The sequence below is a fragment of the Amphiura filiformis genome, chromosome 1 (genome assembly GCF_039555335.1).
Source record: "Amphiura filiformis chromosome 1, Afil_fr2py, whole genome shotgun sequence".
Taxonomy (NCBI): domain Eukaryota; kingdom Metazoa; phylum Echinodermata; class Ophiuroidea; order Amphilepidida; family Amphiuridae; genus Amphiura; species Amphiura filiformis.
In genome coordinates, this window is record NC_092628.1 from 1,182,512 (window position 1) to 1,210,093 (window position 27,582).

At 38.0% G+C, this 27,582-nt stretch overlaps 1 protein-coding gene across 1 annotated transcript; it reads left to right on the forward strand.

Annotated features, from left to right (window-relative positions):
* The first annotated feature begins 7,262 nt into the window (after positions 1-7,262).
* Positions 7,263-26,811, forward strand: LOC140169003 (ATP-binding cassette sub-family C member 9-like). Its single transcript, XM_072192300.1, has 20 exons — positions 7,263-7,306; positions 7,746-7,844; positions 8,543-8,708; positions 9,576-9,713; positions 10,332-10,512; positions 12,909-13,114; positions 14,325-14,497; positions 15,752-15,821; positions 17,409-17,566; positions 18,149-18,241; positions 19,128-19,230; positions 19,370-19,477; positions 20,436-20,547; positions 22,015-22,139; positions 22,992-23,070; positions 24,103-24,211; positions 24,604-24,707; positions 25,295-25,428; positions 25,771-25,833; positions 26,622-26,811. Exons 1-20 carry the CDS (start codon positions 7,263-7,265, stop codon positions 26,763-26,765), a joined length of 2,409 nt encoding a protein of 802 aa, XP_072048401.1. The 3' UTR covers positions 26,766-26,811.
* Positions 26,812-27,582: the final 771 nt, after the last annotated feature.

Below are 27,582 nucleotides of genomic sequence, written 5' to 3' on the forward strand. Positions count from 1 at the left end.
TTTCACATCGCTATGGTATATTAATCCTGTTACATCAATAATACATCGAATACAGTTTGAATTTATTTTCCGTCTTGCTTGCTTGCTTGCTTGCTTGCTTTCTTTATTTTTTCTTTCTTCCTTTCTTTCCATTTCATATCTTGATTAATTTTTTATTTATTTACATATTTATTTATTTATTTATTTATTTATTTATTTATTTATTTATTTATATTACTTAAAGTACGATAGCTTAAACGCAACTGTAATAATTTATAAAACAAATAATAGTAACTATTTCCTCTATGTCATAACTAGATTTTCCCAACCTGTGCTTTGTTATATTACACACTGGGATTACCCATCGTGTTTGCTTTGGCTGTGTATGCAATATTCATGCCCATCGTCACTTTTACGAGTCGGTTGATTTCTGTCTTCCATAAGAGAGCACTTGTAAGTACATGAATCACAAATTAAACCTTACAACGTAAAGAAAGCAGCAACCCAGTGGGCACATTAGAACGTCAATACAACGTCGTAACGTTGTATAATGGTTGTAGGATTGTTGTATATGAAGATTTTTTGACGTATATTGGTTGGTTTGACGTTGTTATAACATAATTTTACGACTTTGGCCATATTTTGGTTGGTTCAACGTTAGTAATAACAAAATTTGCCCACGGTCATAATATTATGCAATTACAACGTTAAACCAACCAATTTCATATACAACCATCCTACAACCATTATACAACGTTCCGACGTTGTATTGACGTCAATTTTCTGATGTGCCCACTGGGAAGGTCTTTAAAAAGCCCCCACCTCTGCTCACGTTTTCGAAATATGGTCGCATTTGTAGAAGGCAGTGATTTAACTTCAGGCATGGACTGTAGAATGCTTCAGGTATCCTGTAAAAATAAAAGAATTATATAAAACCTAGGGCAAATGGGGTTCAGAATTTGTATAGGGTATGTTTGAAAGGGAAACTGAATAGCGAAAGCGATTATTATTATCATTAGCTAGGGCTGTAACAGTCTTCACAAATTGTCAAATTACGTCAAATTTGGCCCACTGTAAGGGCCATCTAACTTTTTGATATTCAATTTCAATCCGCATAATAAATTCGATCTCATTATAATTTGTCAAGAAATTACTCCAAATCAGTTATGCAGATTAAAATTAGCAAAAGTTCGATAGTCCTTACAGTTACTTTGCAACTTTGAATACTGTGAAATGTAATTACAATATTTTGCCTCGCTTTAAGTTTTCCGGTTCGCTAATTCCAACCTGATAGGAGTAAGTGGAACCAAAACGCCATCAACGGCAGGTGACGACCAACTATAAGAATTCAGTGATTGACCACAATCATAGAACCCCTGAAGATATTGTTCATTGTAATGATTACTTTATGAGGTCAATAATGCAACGTGACATGAAAAATCATACAGTTGTGATGCATGGTTTTAGATCCACTAAAATATGACCAATGACATGAATGTTTGTTTTATAATCTTCAAGACTTTCACAGATGCACGGGTTAAACATACCTTAGAGTTGTTGAGAGGAATTCAAGTACTGAAACTGAACGCTTGGGAGAACATAATTAGCGATACATTATTACAACTACGATTGAAAGAGGTCTATCAGATATGCTACAAATATATAGCATTTTCAGCTACAGGTATGTGTGTAACAATGAACGCCAAGTGTAAAACGGTGCCTTTCCCCATAGCGTTGAAAACAGCTCGTATTACCCTTTAAACATAGTGACCTACATAATGCACTTATCGGAAATAACAATATAATTTTTCTCTACAACAAACGAACAAAATAGCACTACTAGTTTAGTTGGAAGAAAGTCCTAGCATACACCCTCGGATATTACTAGTAACTTCTAATCAATGTTTCTAGATTAGAAAACAGATTTTAATAAAAAAAAAAAACACGCTACAGTGTTCCTCTGGTCATAACGATTCAGAAAAAGTATAGTTTTACCTATGCGACATACCGTTCTTGAGTTATAAGCAGAAATGTCAAAATGGGGGTGATCAGGTTTTTGGGTCACACGGGGGTTCACAAACTAAACATGATTCAATTTCAATGAAAATAGTCTCAATTTGTTCGTCATGTAAATTAAATCAAATAAGGATAGTGCTCAATCGCTCGTTTTCTGAAATGCGTAACGTTGATTAGAAGTTAATTTCCGAAGGTGCATGCTTGGCCCATCTTCCTCCTAAGCTTTACTGATGATACATAGTTTCTCTTTTTTTATTATGCAGTTATATCAGCGGACGCACAACCGATTTTGGTAGCTGCAGTTGTAAGTATATTTGCGATATTGTAAATTTGTATAGTCCCTGCCATTTTAATAGAACCTGTTGTTGTACGTACAAAACCGTGAGTATACAACCCTTTACCCCCCCCACCACCACCACCACCACCACCAAATAAAGATGGGTTTGTGAACACCCATACACCAAGACTCCCTGCACATGCCCGGCCTATAACCCACGCACCCTTGCCGAGTGTTTACGATTTTTTGTCCGTTTTTGATTTCAAAACGAACGGTTGAAGTTCAATACGCTCACTTAAGATCATCATGTTCTTTCAACACACATATATGTGGCCGTATACTACGAATGAGCCGTAAAGTCAGCAAATTGTATTCTGAGTTGTAGTGAAAAATGTGCGTGAAGGTCGTATTCATAGGTACCTCAGTTTGGTGCGACATGTATCTCATTTGATAGCGCCAGTCAAACACCGTTTTAACCAATCAATAATCCTGAAGATCATATTACATAAGCTTCTATAGAAAATAGCACTAGTCTTTGTTTGCTTTGGCTAAATCCTGTTCAAGTGATAGGTTACAAAGCATTGTATTTTGTCTAGGTATGTTTAACCAATGAGAGGACATTCCTGAACATCGTTGACTGTGGGATGATTTGGAATGACCGCCAATTATGACTGTTTGATATTTGTTACCAGCAACGTGGAAAGAGAGCCACGTGTAGAACCGGAAAAAGGTACCATTTTGTTGAAGGAACAGAGTTCAACAAACTATAACCCCGTTTCTGGATATCATTTGGAAGTTAAATGATATACACAATTGGCTTCTTTTGAACTTACGGGAAATATTCATCATTTTCTACCCCGGTATCTGAAAATCAATACACGTGTATCGGCTTGCATCGCAGATACACGTGTATTGATTTAGTTTGCCTGTATGTACAACATAATTATTTATCAGGCGTAGTCGCTGTGCCACACACACACACACCCCAAACCGAATTGGCGCTAATGTCTCTATCACAAGAAATATGTGTTTTTTTTATTATTTTATTCAATTTCAGTGTTTTAGCACATATCCTTTCCTGACTGGAAAACCACTAAGCAGCGATGTAGCATTCTCGTCTCTAACTTTGCTAGGCATTTTTGATATCGTAGTAATTTCTATGGTCGACTGTCTACCTCTCATCGCTGGAGGTTATGTCAGTATCATGCGTATTCAAAACTTTCTTATGAGTTCGTACAGTGATGAGGATAACCAAAGGAGTAGCTACGCAGTGGACGGCACTAAAGGGTTTGATGAGGGCATCAATGATGAAACAATAATCTGGCAGGTATGGTGTTTAAAAATATATAGTATCAATTTAATTTTTTCATTTATTATCATTTTTTTCATCATTCGCCATTGTCATCATTGCAATATATTATTAATATAACTGTTTTCATTTACCGCTATTGTGATCATTAATTTCATCATCACCATCATCGTCGTCGTCATTGTCATCATCATCATCATCATCATCATCATCATCATCATCATCACATACCATTAAAATGATACAACCTATTATACATCGGAAAAAGTCTAATATTATTATTGTCTGTTTTCAGTTATTGCATTGTAACTTTGCTTGGAGTAAGATAGACTCGGAACCAGTTTTGAAAAACATCACTGTCGAAATAGAAGAAGGTTGGTATGACTATAAAGCATTGTTGCATGCAGGGTCCATAACCGAAATAGTTCCCGCACCACCAAAACAGTCCCCGCACTATCGCCTAAACAGTCCCCGCACCACAGTAATGCGGCACAGTGTCAACACCCGGTATTATAAATATTTTTTTCCATACAGCTCAATACTCCGTTGAAATCAGTATTCTATTATTGACAGAGATAAAGAAAGTTTACATATGCATTGTGTTATAGGACGTGCACCTGGACTTAACTGAATGGGCTAAACGCGTTCCTTTATACCTATAAAGTATAATTGTCATTCTCAAAATTAAATATATCTCAATTTTTACTTTGGATTTCAAATGTTTTACTTTAAAAATGCAGTAAAAGATATCCACAGCAAGCTGCAAGGCCCCGCTAATTAGTGTACTGCTTTTCGAGTGAGTGTACTGGAAACAAAACCCTGGTTATACCTGAAAACAATTTTTTTTCTTGTAATAGAAACATCATATGGGGTACTAGAGCATGCACAAATCGTAATAATGTGTAGAATATAGAAACGCTGTGGTATCTCATATGATAGTCATGGTATGCTATAGCCTGAGTCGCTCGGCCTCTCGAACAAAATCGCGATGCGTAGCTGTTAAAAAACGAGAGGATTCGCTGTACTATCACGGCCAATTTTTAACACGAAGATATAGGGATGATGACGATGTGTGCGGCCCATACACGATCAACGTTATTGATCAATATTGCGGACCCTAGATGCAGAAGTGGAAACAAAATCTACCATTGTTCGTGTACAATGGTAGATTTTATATACACTCTTGTATCAAGGGTCTTTGATATTGATCAATAAATTGAACGTGTATGGGCCGCATTATTCGCTGTCGTAGTGCACGTTAGTAACCATTGGTTACTGCTCCAAGCCTGTTCCGAATTTTGGTCTGCCATAGGCTTTGTGTTGTGATCATTTCGATCAGTGGTTCATAACAAAGAAAGCTTGATCCAGTTGACCTGGCAACGGTCATATTGTAACGTGCACTACGACAGCGAATAGGGCGATTGCACGAAAGGTCATTAGTTCAAATTGTCCTCCAGAAGACATGCACTAATTATGCATGGAGTACAGAAGAATCAATACCACTTTAACAGGTGTTTGGTATTGTACTCCATGGATTTGCATGTCTTCTGGAAGACGATTTGAACTAATGACCTTCCGTGCAACCACATTCCTGGGGATTCATTATCATGAATATGTCATTCACTGATTGATCTGGGAATTATCGCGTTTCACAATACGATGCGCCGCCAGCGGTTTCTTTTGGCAGTCAAATTTTCGACTCCAGAGTCGACACGCCGTTCTAGCTGCTATTGAATTTTCACGCGAGTGTGATAATAAATAAACACAGCCAAAAAAGAAAGTCTCCAGTAGTTCCATCCCCATTTAATCAGATTCTGATGAGTTTATGGCAAAATAATTTATATAATAATTTTCTATACACTCTCCTTTGAAGATTGATACCAAATTTGATATCAAAAGTTTAATCATCGTGAGCATAGAAACATTTGTTTGGAAATTCGTGCAATTTTAAAAATGACATAGGGAATTGTATCACGTAGCAGAGCTGGCGTGAGTGCCAAGAATTACGTCGCCTGAATAGGCCGGCAGGTTAAAGGTTTGCCCATGCATGTCAAAATGCAAATCAAATACCCCGCTCTTTCAATTGTGCGCAGGCAAGTGTACAATGATTCCTGTACGGGCATGCTTCAGGCCACATAATAAGCTGATACCATGCATTGATTTTTGCGTGGTCAATTCGTAATTTGTCATTTTTAAAATTGCACGAATTTCCAAACAACGGCTCCTTTGCTCATGATGATTAAACTTTTGATATCAAATTTGGTATCAATCTTCGCAGGAAAGTGTATAGAAAATATTATTATATAAATTATTTTGCCATAAACTCATCCGAATCTGATTAAATGGGGATGGAACTACTGGAGACTTTCTTTTTTGGCTGTGTTTATGTTGAAAACAGCTCCACGAAGGATTCCCTGTGATCAGTAGATAGAAAATAGATCTACTATAGTTGTAAATTGTTGTTTTAGTGTGCATTCGCATGTAACATCATTATAATGACATTTAAACACACAATGATGCATGTTCCTGTATTGTATTTGTATTACCCGGGCTTTGGATGTCGACCGATTTTCCCATGATGCACTGCGTATTTTGACCTCGACCCAGCGACCGCTGGAGGTGGATCGTATTAATTTTTTGTGAAACGCGAGAATTCCCATCATGTTATAATAGTAAGCAAAGATTTATAGTATTTACTAATTCACCCGGATCAAACGTAAATAAAACATTTTCGATTGCCCAGACCGCCACCCCCGTTCACCCACCTTTTTTACTCCCTCTTGAAATAGAAACATAATCTTGTTATAATAACAATACCAGACCTTTGGCATGTTTGGGACTTATGGGGGTTACTGTTAACAATAGAAAAATGTCAAACCCATTTATGAAGCGCTGAGTATATTGTGCCATCCATATCGATTATTATAACGTTTGCATGTATGAATTATTTAATTATAGGCAAATTGACCATGGTAGTCGGTCCTGTCGGAAGCGGCAAGTCTGCATTACTTTACAGCCTGTTGGGAGAAATGGCTCTTGTAAGCGGGAAATTCAAAGGCCACGTGTAAGTTTAACGGTTCAGAGAATGAGAAAGAATCAAACATCACCAACTAGATCAATGTGATATGCTTATTCCTTGTACAGGGGAAATCCCAATACAAAGGAGTACACGTCAGTGGCATAGCGTGGGTCATCCGATTTTTTTTTTGGGGGGGGGGCACCGACCATGATTTGGGGACACCGGGTCTAATGTGGGGCACAAGCCGTCTTTTTGCAATTTTTCCTATGGGATTTTCAGAATTTTGCAATCAATTGGGGCACGTGCCCCTATGACGCTACGCCACTGGTACCCGCTCTTTCCTAGTTTGTGAATTATAGGTAAATCCTATTGTAATACAATTGTGTAAATCAACCACAATGTTATGCCGTGTACCAATTGGAAACTCGAAAATGACAAAAAAATCGGGAAAAGGTTTTTTTTTAATTTAAAAAAAGAAAAGGAAAAGGCATTCCGCATTCATTTGTGAAACTGCCATTGGCTTTTTGATAAAGGTATTTTTTGGGGTTCTAAGCTTCGCTAGTCTCAAAATAATGTTTGCTATTCCAGAAACAAAAGGTTCGTTAGTCCGAAAAAGACTTGGATTATGGTTACGGGTTGTGGTTAGGGTTACGGTTAGGGCTATGGAGGCTCTATGGGTTAGACTTAGGCTTGGGTTTAAGGTTGGGTTAGGGTTGCGAGAGTAGTATGAAATTATTATTAGGTGTTGTTGTTATTTGCCACAAAATGTTTATTACATGTAATATTGCTCAATTCAGAAATCAAAATTGTTCTTCAATATAAAATTAGCATTGTTAGTAGTCTTCTGTCTTTCCCAACATGTAGTGCTCGAGGAAAAGGAGTTCCCCTTTCTTTTGTTTTCAAATGAAAGATTCGGGGATAAACCCACAAGAGTGAAATAAAAACGCTTGAAAGTGATCCTTGTTCTCTAGTGAAGTCCGGTTTTGGAAAAGTCCAGAAAATAGTGTTTTTTTACACGTTAAATGCATTATTCAATAATATTTTGACAACAACAATCTGTTTTTGTAGATATTGAACCACGCGCATTCAAATAGACAAACGTATAATGTGTATTCGTTTAAAATATTGTTTTGTAACTTCTCCAGCATTAAACCAACAACAGCATTCGCAGCTCAGAGGGCCTGGATACAAAATGCTACACTTCGTGATAATATTTTATGTGGTTATCCATTTAATAAACCAAGGTACGTTTTTTCTTGATTTTGTTTTTTGATTTTGTTTTTTTTTTTTTTCAGATTTTATCGTTACTTTCTTCGCATTGGGAGTCGTACACTTTGGTTTAAAAATAGAATGTGGAATAAGTCGCCATGTGTTTCAATAACGTTAAATACGGACTGCTTAAACGCAAATAAAACATTTTCTTACACTCCTGCGCCACATGTTATGGTCAGAATTCGTCCCGCCATTACTTGTGTTGTAACTGCCCAATTCCCACACGCCATGTACGTACTGTGTTGTAAACATCATGTATGCGTTCGACTAATATTTCCATCGTAATCATAAAACGACGGTTCCTCCGTTTTATTCAAAATCTCGGATTTTGACAAAACTACAAGACCCAGAGTTTTGATTTTTGCAGGGTATGTTGGTTTTATAAAGTATACTATAATCGTGTAAAAAAAGAATTAAAAAAAATATTGAGGGTATCCTCCTCAGCAGTTGTGGTTTTAAATCACAGACGACGTATCACAGAACGCAGAACAATACAACAGTCTATTTTTATACAACAGACTGCTTTATAGTTTTAGTATAAATTTAGTTTAGTGTCTTTACGACAGTGTTTGAAGTGTACGGATACTTTTGTTCGCAATATTTATACGTTGTTACCATGGTTACTAAGATTTTACTAAGCTTTTAAAAAGCTTATTTGTCTTTTTTGCAGATATGATGATGTAATTTCAGCTTGTGCTCTTGAACCAGACATTAAGCTTCTAGCAGCAGGAGATTTGACTGAGCTTGGTGAAAGAGGTATCAATTTGAGTGGTGGTCAGAAACAAAGAATAAATGTGGCCAGAGCGTTGTATTCATGGTGTCAAGTTGTGCTTTTGGTAAGTGTGGGCGGGGGAGGGGGCATGAATTTGCAGAGGTGTATGAGGGATGTATTTAGGGTAGCGATAGGGATATGGGTGTTTGTACTGTGTGTCACTCAGGTTTATTCTATATCCTACTCTTTCGTAGTTATTTAAGTCATGTTGTAACATTTACATTGAATTAGATTAGTATTTCTTTTCCATAAAATCTTATCTTTTACTGTTAGGTATGTAACCTTTTAATTTTGAGCCGATCACGTATTCATTTTTCTAACAAAACATTATTATAATGTTCAACCTGAATAATACCAACAGGTATCACACTAATAAACTGTATATACACACATATATTTTGTAGCAATTTTTAACATATATTTTCGTTTCTATGTCAAATTACTTACCTTTTCTGCTTTTTTGTGGTAATATTAATTCTATAAAATGTGCATTTCTGTGCAAATTGAGGGCGCTATTTACATATATTTTATATTTAAATTATCCAAATAATATGCATTCTACCTTACATTTCATGATAAAAAGTTTTTTGAAAATTCCCCTGTCATTTTTCAGTCTGTTTGCTGTTGTTTTAATACCATTTTACAAGTGTCACCCCCAAGATGCAAACAAGATTTTAGATCAATAGCGCCATCATTGTTCAACTTTTCTTAAAAATGATTCAGTTTTACATGCCATCAAACAACCGTGCAAGTGACGATGTCGCCAATGCGTGTCACTACGTCGGTTGTGCTACGGTACGATCTTTTTTCTAATTCAAACCATAGTCTTTGCTCCCTTGTTCCATAATTATATATAAAACGATAGTATATACTGAATTTTTCACAATGCCTATTTTTTACGAGCTATTTCCACGGTCATGCTTCTCTACAGGACGACCCATTTTCTGCTCTAGATGCTCATGTCAGCAGAGACTTGTTTGAGAATGGAATTCTGGGATTTCTAAAAAGAGACAATAGGACAGTTGTTTTGGTCACCAATGAGACACAATATCTCAGGCATGCGGACAAGGTAGGTACACGGCTGTGGTCAGTATAGAGCTATATAGGAGGCATTCAGCTGAATTTATACTCGATCGCCGATGCACCGCTTTTGGAAAGCGATGAGCAATCGCCGAATTTTGCGATGAATCGCTTTTACCGCTTACTATTGTGTTGAGGTCACCACATAGAGGTGTTGGTAGTGTAGGGAAACAAACAAAAGTTTCATTCCAGTTATGAAACTCATGATACAGCGAGTACTTAAAGGAGGATTGGATCCTAGCATCCTCTTTTTATGACATTTTTCAGTAGATATCCACGATAAAAGCTTATTCTCAAAATAAGTTTCAGTTGATTCCGATTTTGCGTTTGCGAGTTATACATGATTATGTGTATGACAGTGCTCCATAGGCCACTGGTATACCAGAACGAAATTCACAAATTTGACGATATTTTTGCTAAACGAATTAATCTGCAAGAAATCTTTAGTACATAAACATTATGTAGCCAGAGGTTTCGAGTGGTATAACATCTCAACTTTTTTGGAGGGGAAAGTGGGAGGATTGGCCTGTGGATCACGAAATGCCCTTTTAATACTAAATCGTAATATTTAAAGGTTTAATAATGTATTTTAAAATGCAAATAACAGGTGATAGTTTTGAAAGCTGGTGCAATCACTCATCATGGAGAATATGAAACAGTCACCAAGGAAGATGAGCAACTTGCCATCCAGTGGAGCCAGTTGCATCATGATGGTCAAGACATTGGTCCTGACAAAGATAACGTTGAACGCAAAGAAATCCGAAAGCAGATCGAGAAGTTTGAATTTGGTAAGTAACTTTGAGTAAGGGCTTACACCCTTAAATATTCATGAAAATTGTTTACAAAGGAGGGTGATCAGGGAAATGGAATTAGAGGAAACTACGATGGTATGAAAACACAGTCTTCAAACTTCAGACCTGACAAAGTCACAGCGCGGAGAGCTCTTATTCGACGCCTCGCAGAAACTCTACGCACTGCAACCCTGGCTTTGGTTTACGCCCCTGCCGAATACTGCGCACCTGTATGGAGTAGGAGTGCCCACGCACACCTAGGGGACACGAGCCTGAACAACTCTCTCCGCACCATAAGTGGTTGCCTTCGCCCAACCCCAGCAGAACAGCCAGTACTAGCAGGTATTCCACCGGCCGATCTGAGGAGAAAGTCGCAGACCATGGCCCTGACTCGGCGTGCTTTGAACCCAGGACATCTTCTCCATGAAGTGGTCAACAGAGACGTTCAGCAACCTCGTCTGAAGTCGCGGCACCCATTTAACATCGGAGGCACATGCTTTGATCCTTCAGCCACAGACCAAGGAGACATCGACTTACTGGACTGGCAATGAATGGCAGCAGAGATAGTGGTTGTCATCTTCGCCCCTGAAGAGCTATATCCCAGGTACGTCGAAATCCAGCCTTGGCTCGGATTTGCCACGCTATGCATGGGTGAACTCAACCGCCTGCGGACAGGAGTAGGTCGCTTCAGGGCCAGTATGCATAGATGGGGCCTCACCCAAAGCCCAATTTGTGAGTGCGGAAAGGAAGAGCAGACAGCAGACCACATCATCAAAGCTTGTCACCTTCATCGACCCCCAAATGGAGCCATGGGACTCTCTGAAGTTGATGTTTCCACACGAGACTGGCTGCTCAACCACAAACTTGTGATCTGAATCTCCCTCGTTAGCAGCATACGAAAGAAGACATCTCATTTAAATGCATGATCATAACAAAAGGCGCTGCTCGCTGGCGAATTAGCTGAGTGCCTAATTAAGTGACTGTGTGTGTCTTGCATTCTCTTGCGAAGTGATGTAATAATCGGATTAACTACCAAAGAAAATAGGGTAAAACAATTGATGAATATATACGAATCCAACGAGCCAAGTGGTGGTCACAATTCAGTCAGTCGTTACTGGGCCCAACTGGTGTTGTGGATTAAAGCCGCTTAAAATCGATGTTGTATAGTAAATTTTCATCATTCTATTGTCTACGTGTAACACGGGTGATGGAATGCGGTTTAAAATTCCCGCGAAGGCATCATCATTTCACTTTTCAGGTGGGATATACCCGACGGGGACCCAGCTATTGGTGCCATTGAGGTGTAAGAATGCGTGAAATTGGACACCTAAATTGGATTCGTCTATACAGCACATCACGAGTACGTTCACGCGGTACCTCTGTGTTTAACCACATCATGTTGATCACTCGCACCTTTGAAAAGAACGGTATTGTATTCAATCTATGATTGCAGACATGCACAGGTGGGTGATGAGTGCAACCTGCTTGTAGTGCAGCACGATATATTCAAAAATTGTCTTACCCTATTGCTATGGTAGTTGATCCGATTATTAGGCCTACATCACTTCGCCAGCGAATACCAATAGCCATCGACTAACTAGCGTTCTGAGTGCACAAGTCTCAACCAGCGAACTTCGATTATTGATACTGGAATTGAGACTGAAAAAAGTCATCAGTTATATCATCTATAATGACCTGAATTGAAATAGATCAGTATATTTCCCGGCGTGCTTAGTAAGCACATCCGTTTTACCATAGAACCTGGAAGATATTTAATAAACATTTAGTCACATTTTATCAATATGATAAAACATTAATGAACTTTTGTATAATAACTATTCTGTAGTAAATCGATTATACCAAACTGATGAGGTATAATATGCAGGGATATTAATCACCTTCCTGGATGGCCAAACTATGGTACAGGTAACTGGCGTGGCTTTTTGCTTCCGCAAAGGGCGGTGATGGTATATCATCTCTTCTCGAGACTGTGAACTTGATCCCGACATTTAATCCTGCGCAATGTCATCCTCCTGCCTCAACCGCACACTTTACAGCTTGTCGCTGACCACTGCGGCCCATAATCACTCCATAAACCATTAAACAAGAAGCACACACCTAGACATTCCTCAACGTCATACAATTCTCGCAGGATGGCGCAACTTTCAATTTTGGATCACCTTTGCAAGGCACTTTTTTGCACACTTTTGAGGGTTTTTTTCATGCGTGAATTCAGCAACTGTAACCAATTTTGCTAAATTTTGAGAATGTTTTAAGCAACATTTTGAAACTTTGAGGAACTTTAGAATATTTTGACAATTTTTACAACTTTCCCCCAAGTGATATGGGGTCTAGTAAGTATATTATAAGTTCATAATTTCTATTTAATACAGAGGAGAACGACGGCAAGCTCGTTGAGGCAGAAGAGATGGCAGATGGTTCCGTTTTGATGTCAGTCTATCTGTTCCTCATCAAGTCTACTTCATGGTTAATGATTGCTGTTATTATGAGTTATGGAGTAGAAGGCGCATTTTTTGTAAGTCAACATCTATGGATGGCATATTGGATTAAGGACAACTATCAACCAGTTGCATTCAACGTAAGTTTCAGACGCTACACAGAAATTTGACTACTCTCTATTTTGTTTAAACAGTCACTCCGTATAGACCCTATCGAATACTACGTCACTCGTCCTCAGGACCGGATTTAACTTTTTGGGGGCCCTGGGCCAGGCCAAAATTTGGAGGCCCCCAAACGCACCAGGAAGAAGGCATATGCACTCAGGTGACCAAGTTTTTAGATTTAGCGCTCGAAAAATTTCAATTATAGACTATTGTAACCCAAGTGCGCGCGAGAGCGAGCACAATTTTGCAATTTTTGTAGGCTATTTTGACCCAAAACAGCGTTTTTCGGCTATTAAATGGAAGATGCACATTGCACAGGGTAATTTTTGGGGCCCCAAAAATTTGGGGGCCCTGGGCCCGGGCCCATATGGCCCTATGGTAAATCCGGCCCTGCTCGTCCTCATTTAAATAAAATTGTGTCCACCATAAGGTACCTTTGTGCGAGTATACTCCTAGGAGGTTTATGCACAGTAACGGAAAGAAGAAGAAGTACCACAGGGCAATTCGCACGATAATACAGTAAAACATGTGATAGGTATGAATGGTTTGTGAATTGAACTAGACACCTGTCCCTCTGTCACTTAAAACTTAGAACCCACGTGGCTGCCATTTCAATTGTTATACTGTTCCGCTTGAGTTTATTCGATACGGTTTATTAGTAGATACACACTTGGGTCCTGATGTGACCACGCTCATATCTGATATGTTAGATAATAATGCTCCGTGTTGGAAAGCTTTGCCTTCGAATGGAGGGATGCAACCACTCGTTATCATATATAGGCACGTTTTTGTTTTTAAAATATCGGTTAAAAAGGATTAAAATTTGCCCGTTTTTAGGACAAAATCAAATTTGGAAAATCAAATTTGGCGCTTTTCTCAAAACCTGCAATTTTTTTTTTTAGAAAGCTACTGTGCTAGATGGATTCTTTACATCATTTCTTTTCTGAAAATGTATACTTTTATGTACTTATCATCATACTTTTGAAGATACGATTCGATTTTTCTTTTTAATTTCCCTCTTAGAGTGAACCTGCCTGACCCCTTAGTTGCTTTCTGGGGGGAGGGGTTAGCATTCTAACGAAAGGGCTTTCGTTTATAGGACTTCATCGAACTTTTGGGTTGTTCCCTTAGAGTGACCCTGTCTGACCCCTTATGTTGCTTTATTGTTATTTGTATTCATTACAGGGCACGAGTGCGTTATTTCAAACTAGAAGCTTCATTATTGGCTACGGAAGTCTGTCGTCAGCAACCATCTTCTTCAATATGTTAACTCAATCACTTTACGTGATATCAGCTATTGTCTTGGGAATAACACTACACAAGAAAATGATTACGAATGTCACCAAACTCCCAATGAGGTAAGCTGGCGTTGTCGTTTTTAAAGACAGTTCTTGTTTTAGTTTCCTTTAAGATTTCCCCTGGTTGTATTATAAAATGCGGGATGTTATTACAGAGTCATTTTTGCCCTTGGACGAAACATATTGCAAATGTTTGCATCATTTTATTTCAACGGCACACACAAACTACTACATATTCCAGAAATACACAGCACCATTTGTTTGGAATTAAAACAAAAATATTTTCTTGTTTTGCCAAATGAAACATGTCTAAATCTTAATCCTTCAGTTGATTTTAAAAGTCAAATTTTACTGTTTGGTCAATTTGTGAAAGGGCCAAAACAAGCGTTTTAGGGTGTTTTTAGTATGCTGTGAAAATCAAGTCCAAAGACTTTTTGGAAGACACATTTTCTAATCTTTTTCATAACCAGTTATCAAAAATAAAGCAAACTCCTAGCCTATACTGGAGATATTGAACGCTTAGACTTGTGCCAAGTATTAGAATTTTGTGACTACAATTGTACGAATACATGTAAAATTGCATGTTTTTGGTCCATTTTCCCTCAAATTGGCCAAATATTAACCTTAACTTTAATTGCCATACCAGTTAGAACTAACTAAAGGAATAGGATTTAGCTATGTTTCATTTGGCAAAACAGAGTAATATTTTTTAATTTCAAAAAAATTGGTAGAGTAATGATGTTTTACCCTTTGAACGAGTGGGAGAAATTAATAAATAGCGCCCTCAATTTGCACACAAATATACAGTTTATAGAAAACAAATTATCACAAAAAGCAGAAAAGGATGAGATAAGTTGATAAAGATACGAACACCTATGTTAAAAATAGCTTAAATATATGAGTAGTAATAGAGCTTTCAGGACCATTTCAAGGTCAAGAGGTCAAAGGTCAACAAAGGTCACGAGGTCACTTCCAGTTAAAATGTCAAAGGTTAATCGAGGTCACTTCTGGTTTACATATTCATGAGAATGGCGTGGCTAATTAGCATATATATGAATATGAATGAGGTGACGTGGCCAATCGTTCAAAAAAACTCCCCCACAAATTGAAAAAGAAATTATCAAAAAAAAAATCACAAAAATTTCATGAGGGCGCGGCTAATTAGCATATATGAATATGAATGAGCGAATGTGAATCGTGAAGCTGAATTTTCTTCTTTTTTACCTTTATTCAATCTATTGTTGTACTACTACTTGAGTCATAATCAGTCATAATACTGTGTCTGTAATTCTATCTTTTTTATCACTTGTATAGATTTTTTGACACCAATCCTGTGGGAAGAATTCTAAACAGATTCTCGAGTGACTTGGAAATTATTGATATGGTAAATATTTAAGGGTACTTGTTGTTTTATTTACAATATAGAGGTCTGGGAGGAATTACTTTGTCATAATAAAAAGAGTATAAAGAAAAAAATATTGACTGACGTAACTTTAACAAAAAAACCGTACCATGGTCTTTTTTTTAAATGCGTGCCCCTAAAAACCACGCCTAGTGATTGCTTTCTTCTTTCCTTTTTTTTCTTCCTTTTTTGTATCGTGCTACAAACCGATCAAAAAATAACGTCACCATTCATCAGAACCGATTAAATCTTAGAACCCCGTTTGGAGGGAGCATTTTGGGAAATTATTTTGGGCATTTAGCTACCTACATACTTCTCAACATTCTGATACTCACTTCAATGTCTCTCCAAATTGAAGCTACTATTGCATTGCATAAAAACTTTCGCCCATCGTTACGTCATAAATACTAGGGTGACCAGGTTGCTAGCTCTTCTAGCTTAATATGCGGACGTCACCTTATTGCATATAAATATAATTATACAGTCGCTTTGAGATCAAGACATTGCGTAAGTTTATGCAAAGCCGAACGGTTAGGGAGTGTTCATAAATACCATGGTGGGGGCTGGTTAAAAGGGAGAGGGCAAAGCGTTTTGGGCCTTAAAAGAGGTAGGTTTTAGGTGTTTCGGTGTTTTCAATAAGTTTCAATAATGGCCTAATTTTTTGCGCGGTTCGCGCGCAGTTGTACTATCAAAATAGAAACGGATCCAAATTATGCTGCTGTGCTAATGAACCTCCACATCCTCTATTCCATTTATCCCTGTCAAATCAGATAAATATCCTGATATATGGAACAAATCTAAATTTAGTAAAAATGACAATTTCCATTTGCTATATGTGCTGTTGCCCCACCGGGAACATCCTTCGATGACATGCGACCCAGATACCGCCCACTGGAAAAACACTAATAAGACAGAATAACGTTTTTTGTACGATATTCATAACCTCATTAATAAACGCGATGCGTGCGATCCAATTACATTTAGTTATTTGTGAAAACGCGAACGCAAATCGAGGTCATTAATATCTCACAATTGACCGCAAAATGCGTAATTGTTCCAATGGCGCACACAATTGACCGGCGTTTGCGTGTTGTTGTGCGTCGAACAAACTGCGCGCGCGCTGGCTGCCGTATTTGGATTGCGCGCTACCATATTTGCACAGATTGTGATACGCACTTTTGTTATTGGTCGTCCTGTTTTAGCCTGGTCGATTTTTGGAAAGGGAAGATGTAAAAATCATCTATTTTTACAAACTTTTGAGCAAAATTTTGTGTTATTTTGTAAAGTGAAGAGATCAAAGTGACGGTTATGATACGCCCCTCGGGATATTCCTCGGTTCCAAAGTCAAAATGTTTAGATTTTTCACAATGCCCTCCAAATAACCGATGCGCAGTTATTAACCTCTAAATGGTAGGATCACAAGAGGGAGGTCATAAAAGTTTGGAACGACCAATTTTAGGCGGGTGTGTGTGTATAGAGGGGGTGTGGTAGGATGTGCACATAACTGTAAATTAATGTACATCAAGTGCTTTCTATTACTAATTTTTTTTACGTTTGGGAAACTTACAGAAACTGTTCCGTACGATGGATGCCTCTATGGCCACTACATGGCGACTCATCTTTTCGTTTGTTGGTCTCATATTTGTATTGCCAATATTCACGTTTGTAGTTACTACCGTTTTCGTCATCTTTTGCCTCATACAGAGGTTTTATCTACGCACATCCAGGTAAGCTTATTTCCTATCTTGATTTATTGATTTATTCATGTTTTAGCCATCCACACCATTTTGAGAATGTGTGATGGCTTCTGTTTCAAGATGTCTTGCCAGATCCTCCGATCACGTGATAGACTGGTAGCTTCAGCCAGGGAGCTCAGTTTTCTAGTAGCACAATCTGCCTTTACACAATCTGTCCATTTCTTGGCTGGTCTTCCACGTGGTCTGTCTCCATGGATATTGGAGGTCAGGAGTATGTATGGATATCTTGATGGTTGTATCCGATTGACGTGGTCAAAGCATGGAAGTACTGGTCAAAGTATTTCAGTTTTTTGTGGTCACTCTGTCAACCTAGACTTTCTCTGATGATGGTGTTACTGATTTTGTCTAGTCTGATGTAGTCATATCCCTGGTTATATACTACAGCGTTTTATTCTACTATTAAGAATATAAAATTAGTGCCAACAAATGTCAAATGTGAAAGTATGATCAAATACGTGATTAGTTAAAATAATTTTCTGACATACTTTTCATCTAATTAATTCAACAATCGATCTTTGCTGTAGAACTAACTTATGTCACTTTTTTACACAGACAATTACGTAGACTAGAAAGTGTGTCCAAATCTGCTCTGTATTCACATGCCACAGAAACAATGGACGGCATATCAACCATAAGAGCTTATAGGTAAGTAAACATCTACCCCAATTTGCCTTGTATCCATGAGAACTACCTGCCGATTGGGTAAAATGAATCCCACTGAATTTTTAACCAATCAAGGAGGGTATTAATAAGATCATCTGCAAATGAGAAAACAAAGTCCAATTAACAAAATGTATATTTCTGAATAATCCAAAATTATCAGGTTGTTATCAAGGATGACTATAACTGACGAGTTTCTTTTTGTGCCTGGTGTATATCGGTGGGGAATTTATCCGTAACGTGTTAATGTTGCAGGTAGCTATGAAAATGATATTGAGCATGCAAAGCTCAACAAAATTGACATCGACAAAAATAAAATATCAAAAGATTAATATTGTAGGTTGTGATTGTTATACCATCGGAGCGGTGTTCAAAATAGTTGCAATCCGCGCGTCCGAACTAACTAACCAGCACTATATAGCGTCGTACCTCTTTAATACCCTGCCATCCGGAAAGAGTTAAGGTTATTAACTATTTCAAACTGTTGTGATTTGGTAGTTCACAGCATCTTGTGAATGGTAGTGAGCTTTGGCAAAAACTGCATTGCTCATTTCATTGCAAGCGTGTAGAAGAATTCAAATATCACAGTTATACTTCTGTAGGTCTTGTGGTTCTTGAGTTATGTTGTAAAGAGGGCTGAAACAACAACACTTTTGTAAAACGTACATAACTCAATAACAACAATAAATTAAGCAAGTTTGCAAATTATAGGCCTAGTATTTGTAAAATGAACTTTTGCAAAACATCAAGGTGTTATTTGTCAATAATATATTGATCTAGATAATGAAAATCGATTTTTTTTTGTTGCTTCGACCAACAACACATTGTCTACCCTTAATATGTTTTTTGTTTATTAAACGTTTTCCAACAGATACCAGCGACGTTTTTTCTTGACTTTTCTTGACCGCATGAATGTGAATGCGACTGCGTATTTGTACCAGCACTCTTTACGTATGTGGCTCAATGTCAGACTTGTAAGTTATGCAGATATTATTTATACAAAAGCTCCGAAATCTTTTAATATTGTGTGTTAAAAATAAACTAACCTTTTCCGACAAAAGACACTTCGTACTAATGAATGCTCCTCCGAATTTTTTGTACCATGACACACAGGATGCTTTGGCAGCAATCACGGGGTTAATAGCTGGGTTGATCACCATACTCTCAGCCGATTCTCTTCATCCGGCTCTTATTGGCTTCGCCATTTCTTATGCATTTAAGGTAATTATTGTTATCCCAGTGGGCACACCTGACGTTAAAATAACGTTAAAATTTCGACGTCAAAATCAATTTTGGCCTTGAAATCAGGTTGAAATCACGTTGTATTTGCAAATGGACTTCCACCTGATAGACTTCAACCGGATTTCAACCTAAAGTTTAGTTGAGACACAGGTTGAAATTTCAACGATGTATCAACGTCGACATTTCAACCTGATTTCGACTAACTTCTAGGTTGAAATCGGGTTGAAATCAGGTTAGGTTGAAACTTCGACGTTGTATCAACGTTGATTCAACGTCGAAATCCTAAAATGTGCCCACTGAGATGTTTATCAAATCAAGCCAGTTATATCAAATAAGTCACCAGCTATGGAATGCGTTCATATTGCCCAACGCAAAATAGAGAAGTCTAACAACAGAGAAGTTTTATCTCTTGAGTAGCACGTATTTCCTTAACACTCATCTAACAAATGGGAGGGGGTGCAAACCCCAGTGCCGATATTTTATTCTGTCGCCGTATAGTATGTGTAAATCGCTTGTAAAAATAAACCCCCAAACGGCTCCACTTGACCATGCGCGTAATCGCGTATATGGGGGGATTTGGGGTACAAGCCCCCCTCCCCCAAACAGATTTGATCCTACCACCGTACCTGGAGGTATACGGTAGGCCATCCAACTTCGAAGGTGTGGTTGAGGCCTTGAGGGATGGAATTGTTGAGGCACTAATTTTGTCAGCTGATTATAGGCATGACAAACATTAAGGTATTATGGTGTCTGGTAAATATTTTACATTGTATTTATTAAATGAATGTCATGTCAGAGATAGATACCCGTCGTAAGACTATAGAAGTGTTACAAACAGACCTCAGTTACACGCAACAATCGGATATAAATTCAATTACTTTATATTGTAAAGAACGAACACTAAGCTTTGTGTTTAACTCTGTTGGTTCGTTTACAGGACATCGATAAATTCGGGTATTTAATCAGACACCTGTCCAATTTAGAAATCCAGATGAATGCGGTAGAGAGAGTGAAGCATTATGTGGACCTGCCCACTGAAGACTTTGAAGGTAAGGCAAATCATAACTCCTTTTCATCTGTTCGCATACAATATAGTACGTATTATTTTGAAGATATAATTCTTGTATATGTTGTTGCTCATATCCCGGCGTAAGTGACACAAAATCAAAATTGTTTATAAATTCCCTAAACGTAACGTGAAGGCCAAGTCATCAAATTGTCATCAGGTGTTTTTGAAATGAAAAAAAAAAATGACAGCAACATACTGAATACAGCAGTATTGACAAAGTTGAAGCCCCATTCATATACATGTATCTAATTTCTCTAAGTAGAGACATTACAGATTCGTGTCAAATGTTTCTATTGTCTTTAATACACAGCTTTCAGCTTAGCGACTAGCAGGCTATGTAAGCACATCTATAACAATAATATGTGACAATCTGCACGTGCAATGTTGTAGACTGTTCCCGACTGTTTCAACTTGTCTACCTTGTCTTTCGGGGAGACCAAGGTCTGACGGTAAATGCAGTTGTAACTGCTGAAATTGAAGGCTCTACGCAGTCGTTCAAAGGTGCCTTCAATGTAAGGCAAGGTGACAGTGAAGGCCCTACTCGCGGACTCGGACACAGTTTCCTGTGAGTCGGATTTATCTTTCTTTTTCGCGAGAGCGTAAGAAGGTCCAATTTCTGTGTCCACAACTACGGAGCGCTGACTTAATGTGCGATATCCCCTATCTTATCCGAAGGATCTGTCACTATTTCACTTCTGTGAATCAGCGTTCTGACGACACTTAATTTGTGTTCCAGAGGGTGGTGCGACTCAACACTCAGATATTGGTCAGTGATTTAATCTTCACAGTGCCGTCGCTAACCTGCACGATTAGAGTATCGAGGAAAGGAAGTTGCCTGTATTCCTCTTCCTCCCTGGTGAATTGAATGTTCTTATCCTGCCTATTGATGTTACTGGTGAATTCTTCCACGTGTGCGGTCTTTAGCACACAGAATGTATCATCGACATATCGAAGAAACAACCGCGGTGGGTGAGGAGCTGAGCTTTCCTTTCGAAGAATGCCATGTACGCGTTGGCTACCAACGGGCTACAGGGGCTTCCCATCGCGCATCCATCTTTCTGCTGGTAAAACTTCCCTCTGAATACAAAATAGGAGGTGTTTCTTACTGCACTAATGCTCGAGACAACTGGCCTAATGGGTGCACCGGTTTTATGGATCTTAATTAGTCCGTAAAATCTTGGGACATCCGCTACCGATATGTCTTATTGTCTATGGCACCCTACTCTTTTAGTTCTTTCAAGAGCTTATTGAGCTTACTTTGGAACTTTTGAGTTGGATCTTTTTTTCAACTCTTCGTAGACTTTCTGATTTTGAAGTAAAACCGACACTTTTTCTTCGTAATCCGAACTGTCAATTACCATAATTTGTATTACATTCAATACAGCAGGAGTTCCAACTGCAAAAACTACTTCTGCTGCTTATTGTAATCATATATTTTTATCTACAGGGAATCCTCCACCTGACGAATGGCCAAAACATGGTTCCATTGCCTTTGAGAATGTATCCGTTCAATATGATGACACGGGACCTGTGTTACATGATGTCAACTTAACATTCAGTCCAAGAGAAAAGGTAGGTTTGCTTTAACCCTAACCGAACTGGTGTTTTTTTGACGAGGGGGAAGGAAGGGAGGAAGGAAGGGAGGGAGGAAGGAAGGTGTGTTATAAATAGCTTCACAGATTTGTTAAGACGCTTGTAAAATGTTAACAATAAAGTTTATTTTAGTGAAAATAAATAATATTTGTTGATGAAAGTCCCAACTCCATGAAGTTGGGCCTTCCATGAACTTGGAAGACTATTTAGAGTATGGATTTGGGCCCTTCTTTCACATATGAAGAGCTTTGTTTCAAAACCCCTTACATCCACTTGAGCAATTTAGAGAACACATCAAAAAGCATCCGAAAAATCACTGATATAAGTGGGTTTGCAACAAAAGCAGCTTTTGGCGGGATGCTCATCCTACCTAAGCATCCCACCAAAAATTGCTTTTGTTGCAAACCCTCTTATATCAGTACTTTTTTCGGATGCTTTTTTATGTTTCTCAAAATTGCTCAAGTGGATGTAAGGGGTTTTGAAACAAAGCTCTTCATATATACAAGGACGAACAGTCTGATGGCAATAAACTACTAGGTCTAACTATTTTTTTGTAAAAAAATAGAGTTGTGCCCTTCTTCCACTTAGGTATTCGATTAAAGTAGCAAACTGGTCATTCCAGGGACAGGGATATAATTTTTAGGGATCTAAAGTTGCCAAAGAATTGCTGCAAATTTAGAGAGGCATGGAGCATAATGCATCGTCAGCTGAATAGAATTAAATAGAATAGAATAACACGTTTAGCGTTGTGTATCTTCACTGTTTGACAGAATAAGTTGAAATAGGAATTGACGCTTTTTTTAAAAATTTCGTAACGTCTTTGCTCAACAGATTGGTATTTGTGGGCGAACTGGAAGTGGAAAGTCAACCTTAGCGCTGTCATTGTTCAGATGTAATAATGTATGTAAAGGTAGGCTTGGAAAGTCGATTTTAATGCTTTCATTGTTCATTGGTGCACCCCTCGCTTCTGTTGATACATGAGCATGATAATAGAGAACTAAAATTTTTATCATTTTTAACTAAACAATATAGATGCTATTGTTTCGGATGGTGGTGACATTTTCAGTGTAGGCAGCAACAGTTGAAAAGTCAACATTGTGAATGATGTTTATCAATAAATGTCTTGTTAATGTTGCACCACTGTTATTTAAACATTGGTACAAATAGGGAGATGTGCACAATACCTATATATTTAAGACCCGTACGTAAATGCTATGCTATAATGATTGGAGCCTTTGTTTTAGGCTAACATGCATATTACCCCGTTGAAATTCAGCTGGCTTTATGGGCATTGAAATAGTAGATAAGAAGGAAGAACATCGAGCCCTGATCAAAGCTCTAAACACATTGCCGACTTTCTACTTCAATTGTTATTCCAATCCCATTTAGCAGCTTATATTAGCGTAATGCGATAATCGCCACTTATCACATATTGCGTAACGATGATACCATATTTGGAAGCACCGCGGAGCATGCTGGGAAGGTACTACTATTATCTACTATTTCCATGTTTGGGTAATCCCGATATTCATTTAATAGTAGAGTGTATATCATATTTATCGTGCAATTGCTCTTTCTGTGAGCATGGTCCAGGGGTTATTTGTGTCATAATATTTTATATCTGCAATACTTTTTGATGTATTTTGAATGTTTTGAATGCTTAATTCGCTGTCGTAGTGCACGTTAGTAACCATTGGTTACTGCTCCAAGCCTGGGCTCAAGCACCTGTTCCGAATTTTGATATGCCATATGCTTTGTGTTGTGATCATTTCGATCAGTGGTTCGTAACAAGGAAAGCGTGATCCAGTTGACCTGGCAACGGTCATATTCTAACGTGCACTACGACAGCGAATAATCAGTTAATCAGTACGCCTTGGATTTGGGTGGATGTATAAGCTATAACTACTCTTTATATCTACTTTTTAATACTAAATTATTGCAGGTACTATTTGGATAGATGGGATAGACATTCATGAGGTACCATTGACCACTCTACGCCAAAGACTTTCTATTATACCACAAGAACCTGTACTGTTCATGGGTTCTATCAGGTCAGTAAGAGACTCGTTGGGGTGCCTGATGCAAAAAGGGCCCCCTTTAAAAGTTTTGACCATCCTAAGGGGAGGCCTAAACAATTGGCCACAAATTTGCCCGGGGAAATTGAGTTTATTTATATATATGCTTTCCTATGGGGTTGACCAATAATTTTCATGTCAAAAGGTGGGGGCCTGAAATTTTTGAGATCTGAAAAGGGGGGGGGCCGAAAAATTTTCTAATGTTTGTGAACGGTTCTTTAAAATTCCTTCTTGTACATGCTGTTTTCCGACAATAGGTGATTGGGTGGTTTGTTTGTTTGTTTGTTTGTTTAAACGTTTACTCAGTGTGAAAATTCAATAAACGTAACAATTTATTTTCGAGAATACTTTCTTGTGCACTTTTACAGAAAGAATCTTGATCCTGAAGGAAACCGGTCAGACCAAGAATTATGGCATGCGTTGGATATTGTACAACTTACTGACAAAGTTGTGGAATTGGACGGGGCTCTGGGTAAGTGATAAAACATTTCGCACCTTATATTATGCTTGCTAACACCATTAACTCCGACACTACTGCGGCTGTCATGCAATTCCAGCCCCCGGGACCCGGGCCAACATGTAGGAGGACATATGGGGGACGTAGAAACTGTTACAAACATGCAAAAGTCCCGGCATTATATCCCGGGATTATATCCCGTATTATACGGGGATGTAATGCCGGGACTTTTAATATTAAATCCCAGCAATGTCCCGGCAGTGCGGGGACCCAATGAGCTGTTACATCCCAGGCTAAGTCCCGGCTAAGTCTTCGCTATTGCCTTGGTCACGGGGCGGGGATTGCAATGGACGTACATGCGCATAAATGTTAATATAAACTCGTATCCTATCTTGTAAATGTTTGGAATGCACGTGACGTCGCACTAAACATAGCTAATTTCAAAATAATTGATAGGTCTAAGATCTATGATCAGCTAATTTCACAATTGATTTTCTAGGTCTAGAATCTATGATTAGTCGGTGCGCCCCTCGTCTCTTCTGGTACATGAGCATGATAACAGAAGACTGAAATGTTTATCCTTTTTTAATTAAACAATATAGATGCTATGGTTTCGGATGGTGGTGACAATTTCAGTGTAGGACAGCAACAGTTGATATGTTTAGCCAGGGCATATCTACGCAAATCACGGGTACTCATCATGGATGAGCCTACTGCATCAGTTGATAAAGAAACGGTAAGGTTATAAATCTGTTATGTACGAACTATTCAAGTCTAGCCTATGTAATATGCTCTTTACCAGTACTGAGATTATAGCAAATATTATTGTATTTTATCGCTAATGCTACTTTATGGGAGACCAATATGGCGCATTTGAAGCCCCCAATGAACGGGGAACTGTTAAAGAATGGTTTATAATATGTTGGCTGAACTTGGCTCTACAGATTGGCTCGACAAAACAACATACCCTGTCGTGTGCATGTGTCATATATATTACCAATTTTTATGTTAATATACAGCACTTTTGATACCTTTAAAAGTTGCATATTTTTTATATTCCAAAACTTGTATATTTCAGAGTAAAGTGCTTCAAGATTTATTAAGCTCTGCTTTCGTTGATCGAACCGTCTTATCAATTGCGGTAAGCTTTGTAGTAGTTTTTACCTGCTGCCATGAAATGAGAGTAAAGTCGCAAGTTGGTAGTTTCGAGACATCCTCGAGACTGAGTTGTTCTTTATTTACCGCGCACCTGTACAAGCCAGTAGTATGGCCCATTGTGCCCCCCCTTCACTAAGGACATACAGATGTACAATACTGGCTTGAAGAACACCAACGCAGTAGCCAGGCGTCTTAAAACTACAAACTTGCGACTTTACGCTCATTTCGTGGTAGCGGGTCACATATCTCATCATTAATGTAATCACATCATAATTTATTGGCGAACAAACTTTTCACTAAAATCAGCAACATTGCCCTCTTTTGACAGTATAGAACAAAAATAAAGCTTATTCGCTACACGCGCTCGCCGAAAGGGCGTCAGGAGTTAGATAGGGATGGTTTGTAGTAAACTGGTATTCGGCACTCTGCGGTGTTCATGCCAACATTATACAAACACATACATACACCTTCGTCATAAGCACTACATACGGACAAATCCGAGATAATTGTAAACCGTCCATCTATATAACCCACGGAGTGCCTTAGGAGATTTCACGACCAAGACAAAACAATCGTCACACTGTTGTGCAGCTGTGTTCATTCAATTTAAATTCCCAGTATAGTGCTACATTAGTATACTTCCCCGTTAGAACAACGTATATTTAAAAACTGTATAATGAATAACTTCGTCATACTGATAATATTAATATACTATTATAAATATTGATTAATTACAATAATATCGATTTATTTCTTTGTTTTACCCTTTAGCATCGAGTACACACTATTATGGATTCAAATACCATAGTAGTGATGGATGGAGGCAACGTTGTAGAAAGTGGCACTCCAAAGAATCTCATTGCCAAAGAACACGGTTTCTTCTCGTCTATTTACAAAAGCGCCTGTGAGATGTAGTTATTGGATGTACAAATGGGATGTTCCATTTGAAATCCATACACCCCTATGGAAGACATGTCTTTAATCTGCCACACATGGAGTGTGAATATCACATGGGGTTTCCTGAATGGGCGACTGCATTTGAAATCTATACCACCTGTGTGGGAGATTAAGATTATGTGTTCCATAGGGGTTGTATGGATAATAAATGGAACTTTGTTTTTCATTGTATTATGAGGAAAATTATGAGAATTAAAATTAAGCATCTAAAAAAGTTTTGTTTGACTTTGTTTTATTAGGTTTTGTAAATATTTATACTTTTTTTACATCACAGATTAATATCAATATATTTTATTTGGAGAATTGTCTTGTGACACCTCGCCAGAAAAATCACAAATTATTAATTCAAGTCCTATATTTATCTACTTTCTTTAACATGCACATTTTAGATCTTCCAGATAAACAATATCACTCTTAACGTGGATCTACTTTTTCGGCGTAGTGGTAAAAGCCTAACAATTCCCGCCGATTACGAGCTGATCAAAGTATAGAGAAAAGTTATTATTATGTTTGACTTTGTTTTATTAGGGTTTGAAAATCTTATTTCTTTTGTTTTACATTGTATTATGAGGGAAAAATATTTGTATATAATTTTCAAAATCTGTTTTTTGTTGTTTGTTTTTGTATTATTAGTATCTCAAATGATTATGAGGTATCAGAGTTTCTTTTCGAAACATGTCCGGTTTGTTTGTTTGTTTGTTTGTTTGTTTGGGTTTTTCTTTTTTGCCCCTAAATCGTGATCAGTAATTAGTATAGAGGGAAAGGGAAAATCGAT

Bases quoted from the DNA above. Each gene is read 5' to 3' on its own strand.
- LOC140169003 (XM_072192300.1), top strand. From the start codon at position 7,263: ATGGAGGCTCTATGGGTTAGACTTAGGCTTGGGTTTAAGGTTGG. The intron at 15,822-17,408 runs GTAAATATTTAA...GGAAACTTACAG, and splicing joins ACTTGGAAATTATTGATATG to AAACTGTTCCGTACGATGGA. The intron at 25,834-26,621 runs GTAAGCTTTGTA...TTTACCCTTTAG, and splicing joins GAACCGTCTTATCAATTGCG to CATCGAGTACACACTATTAT.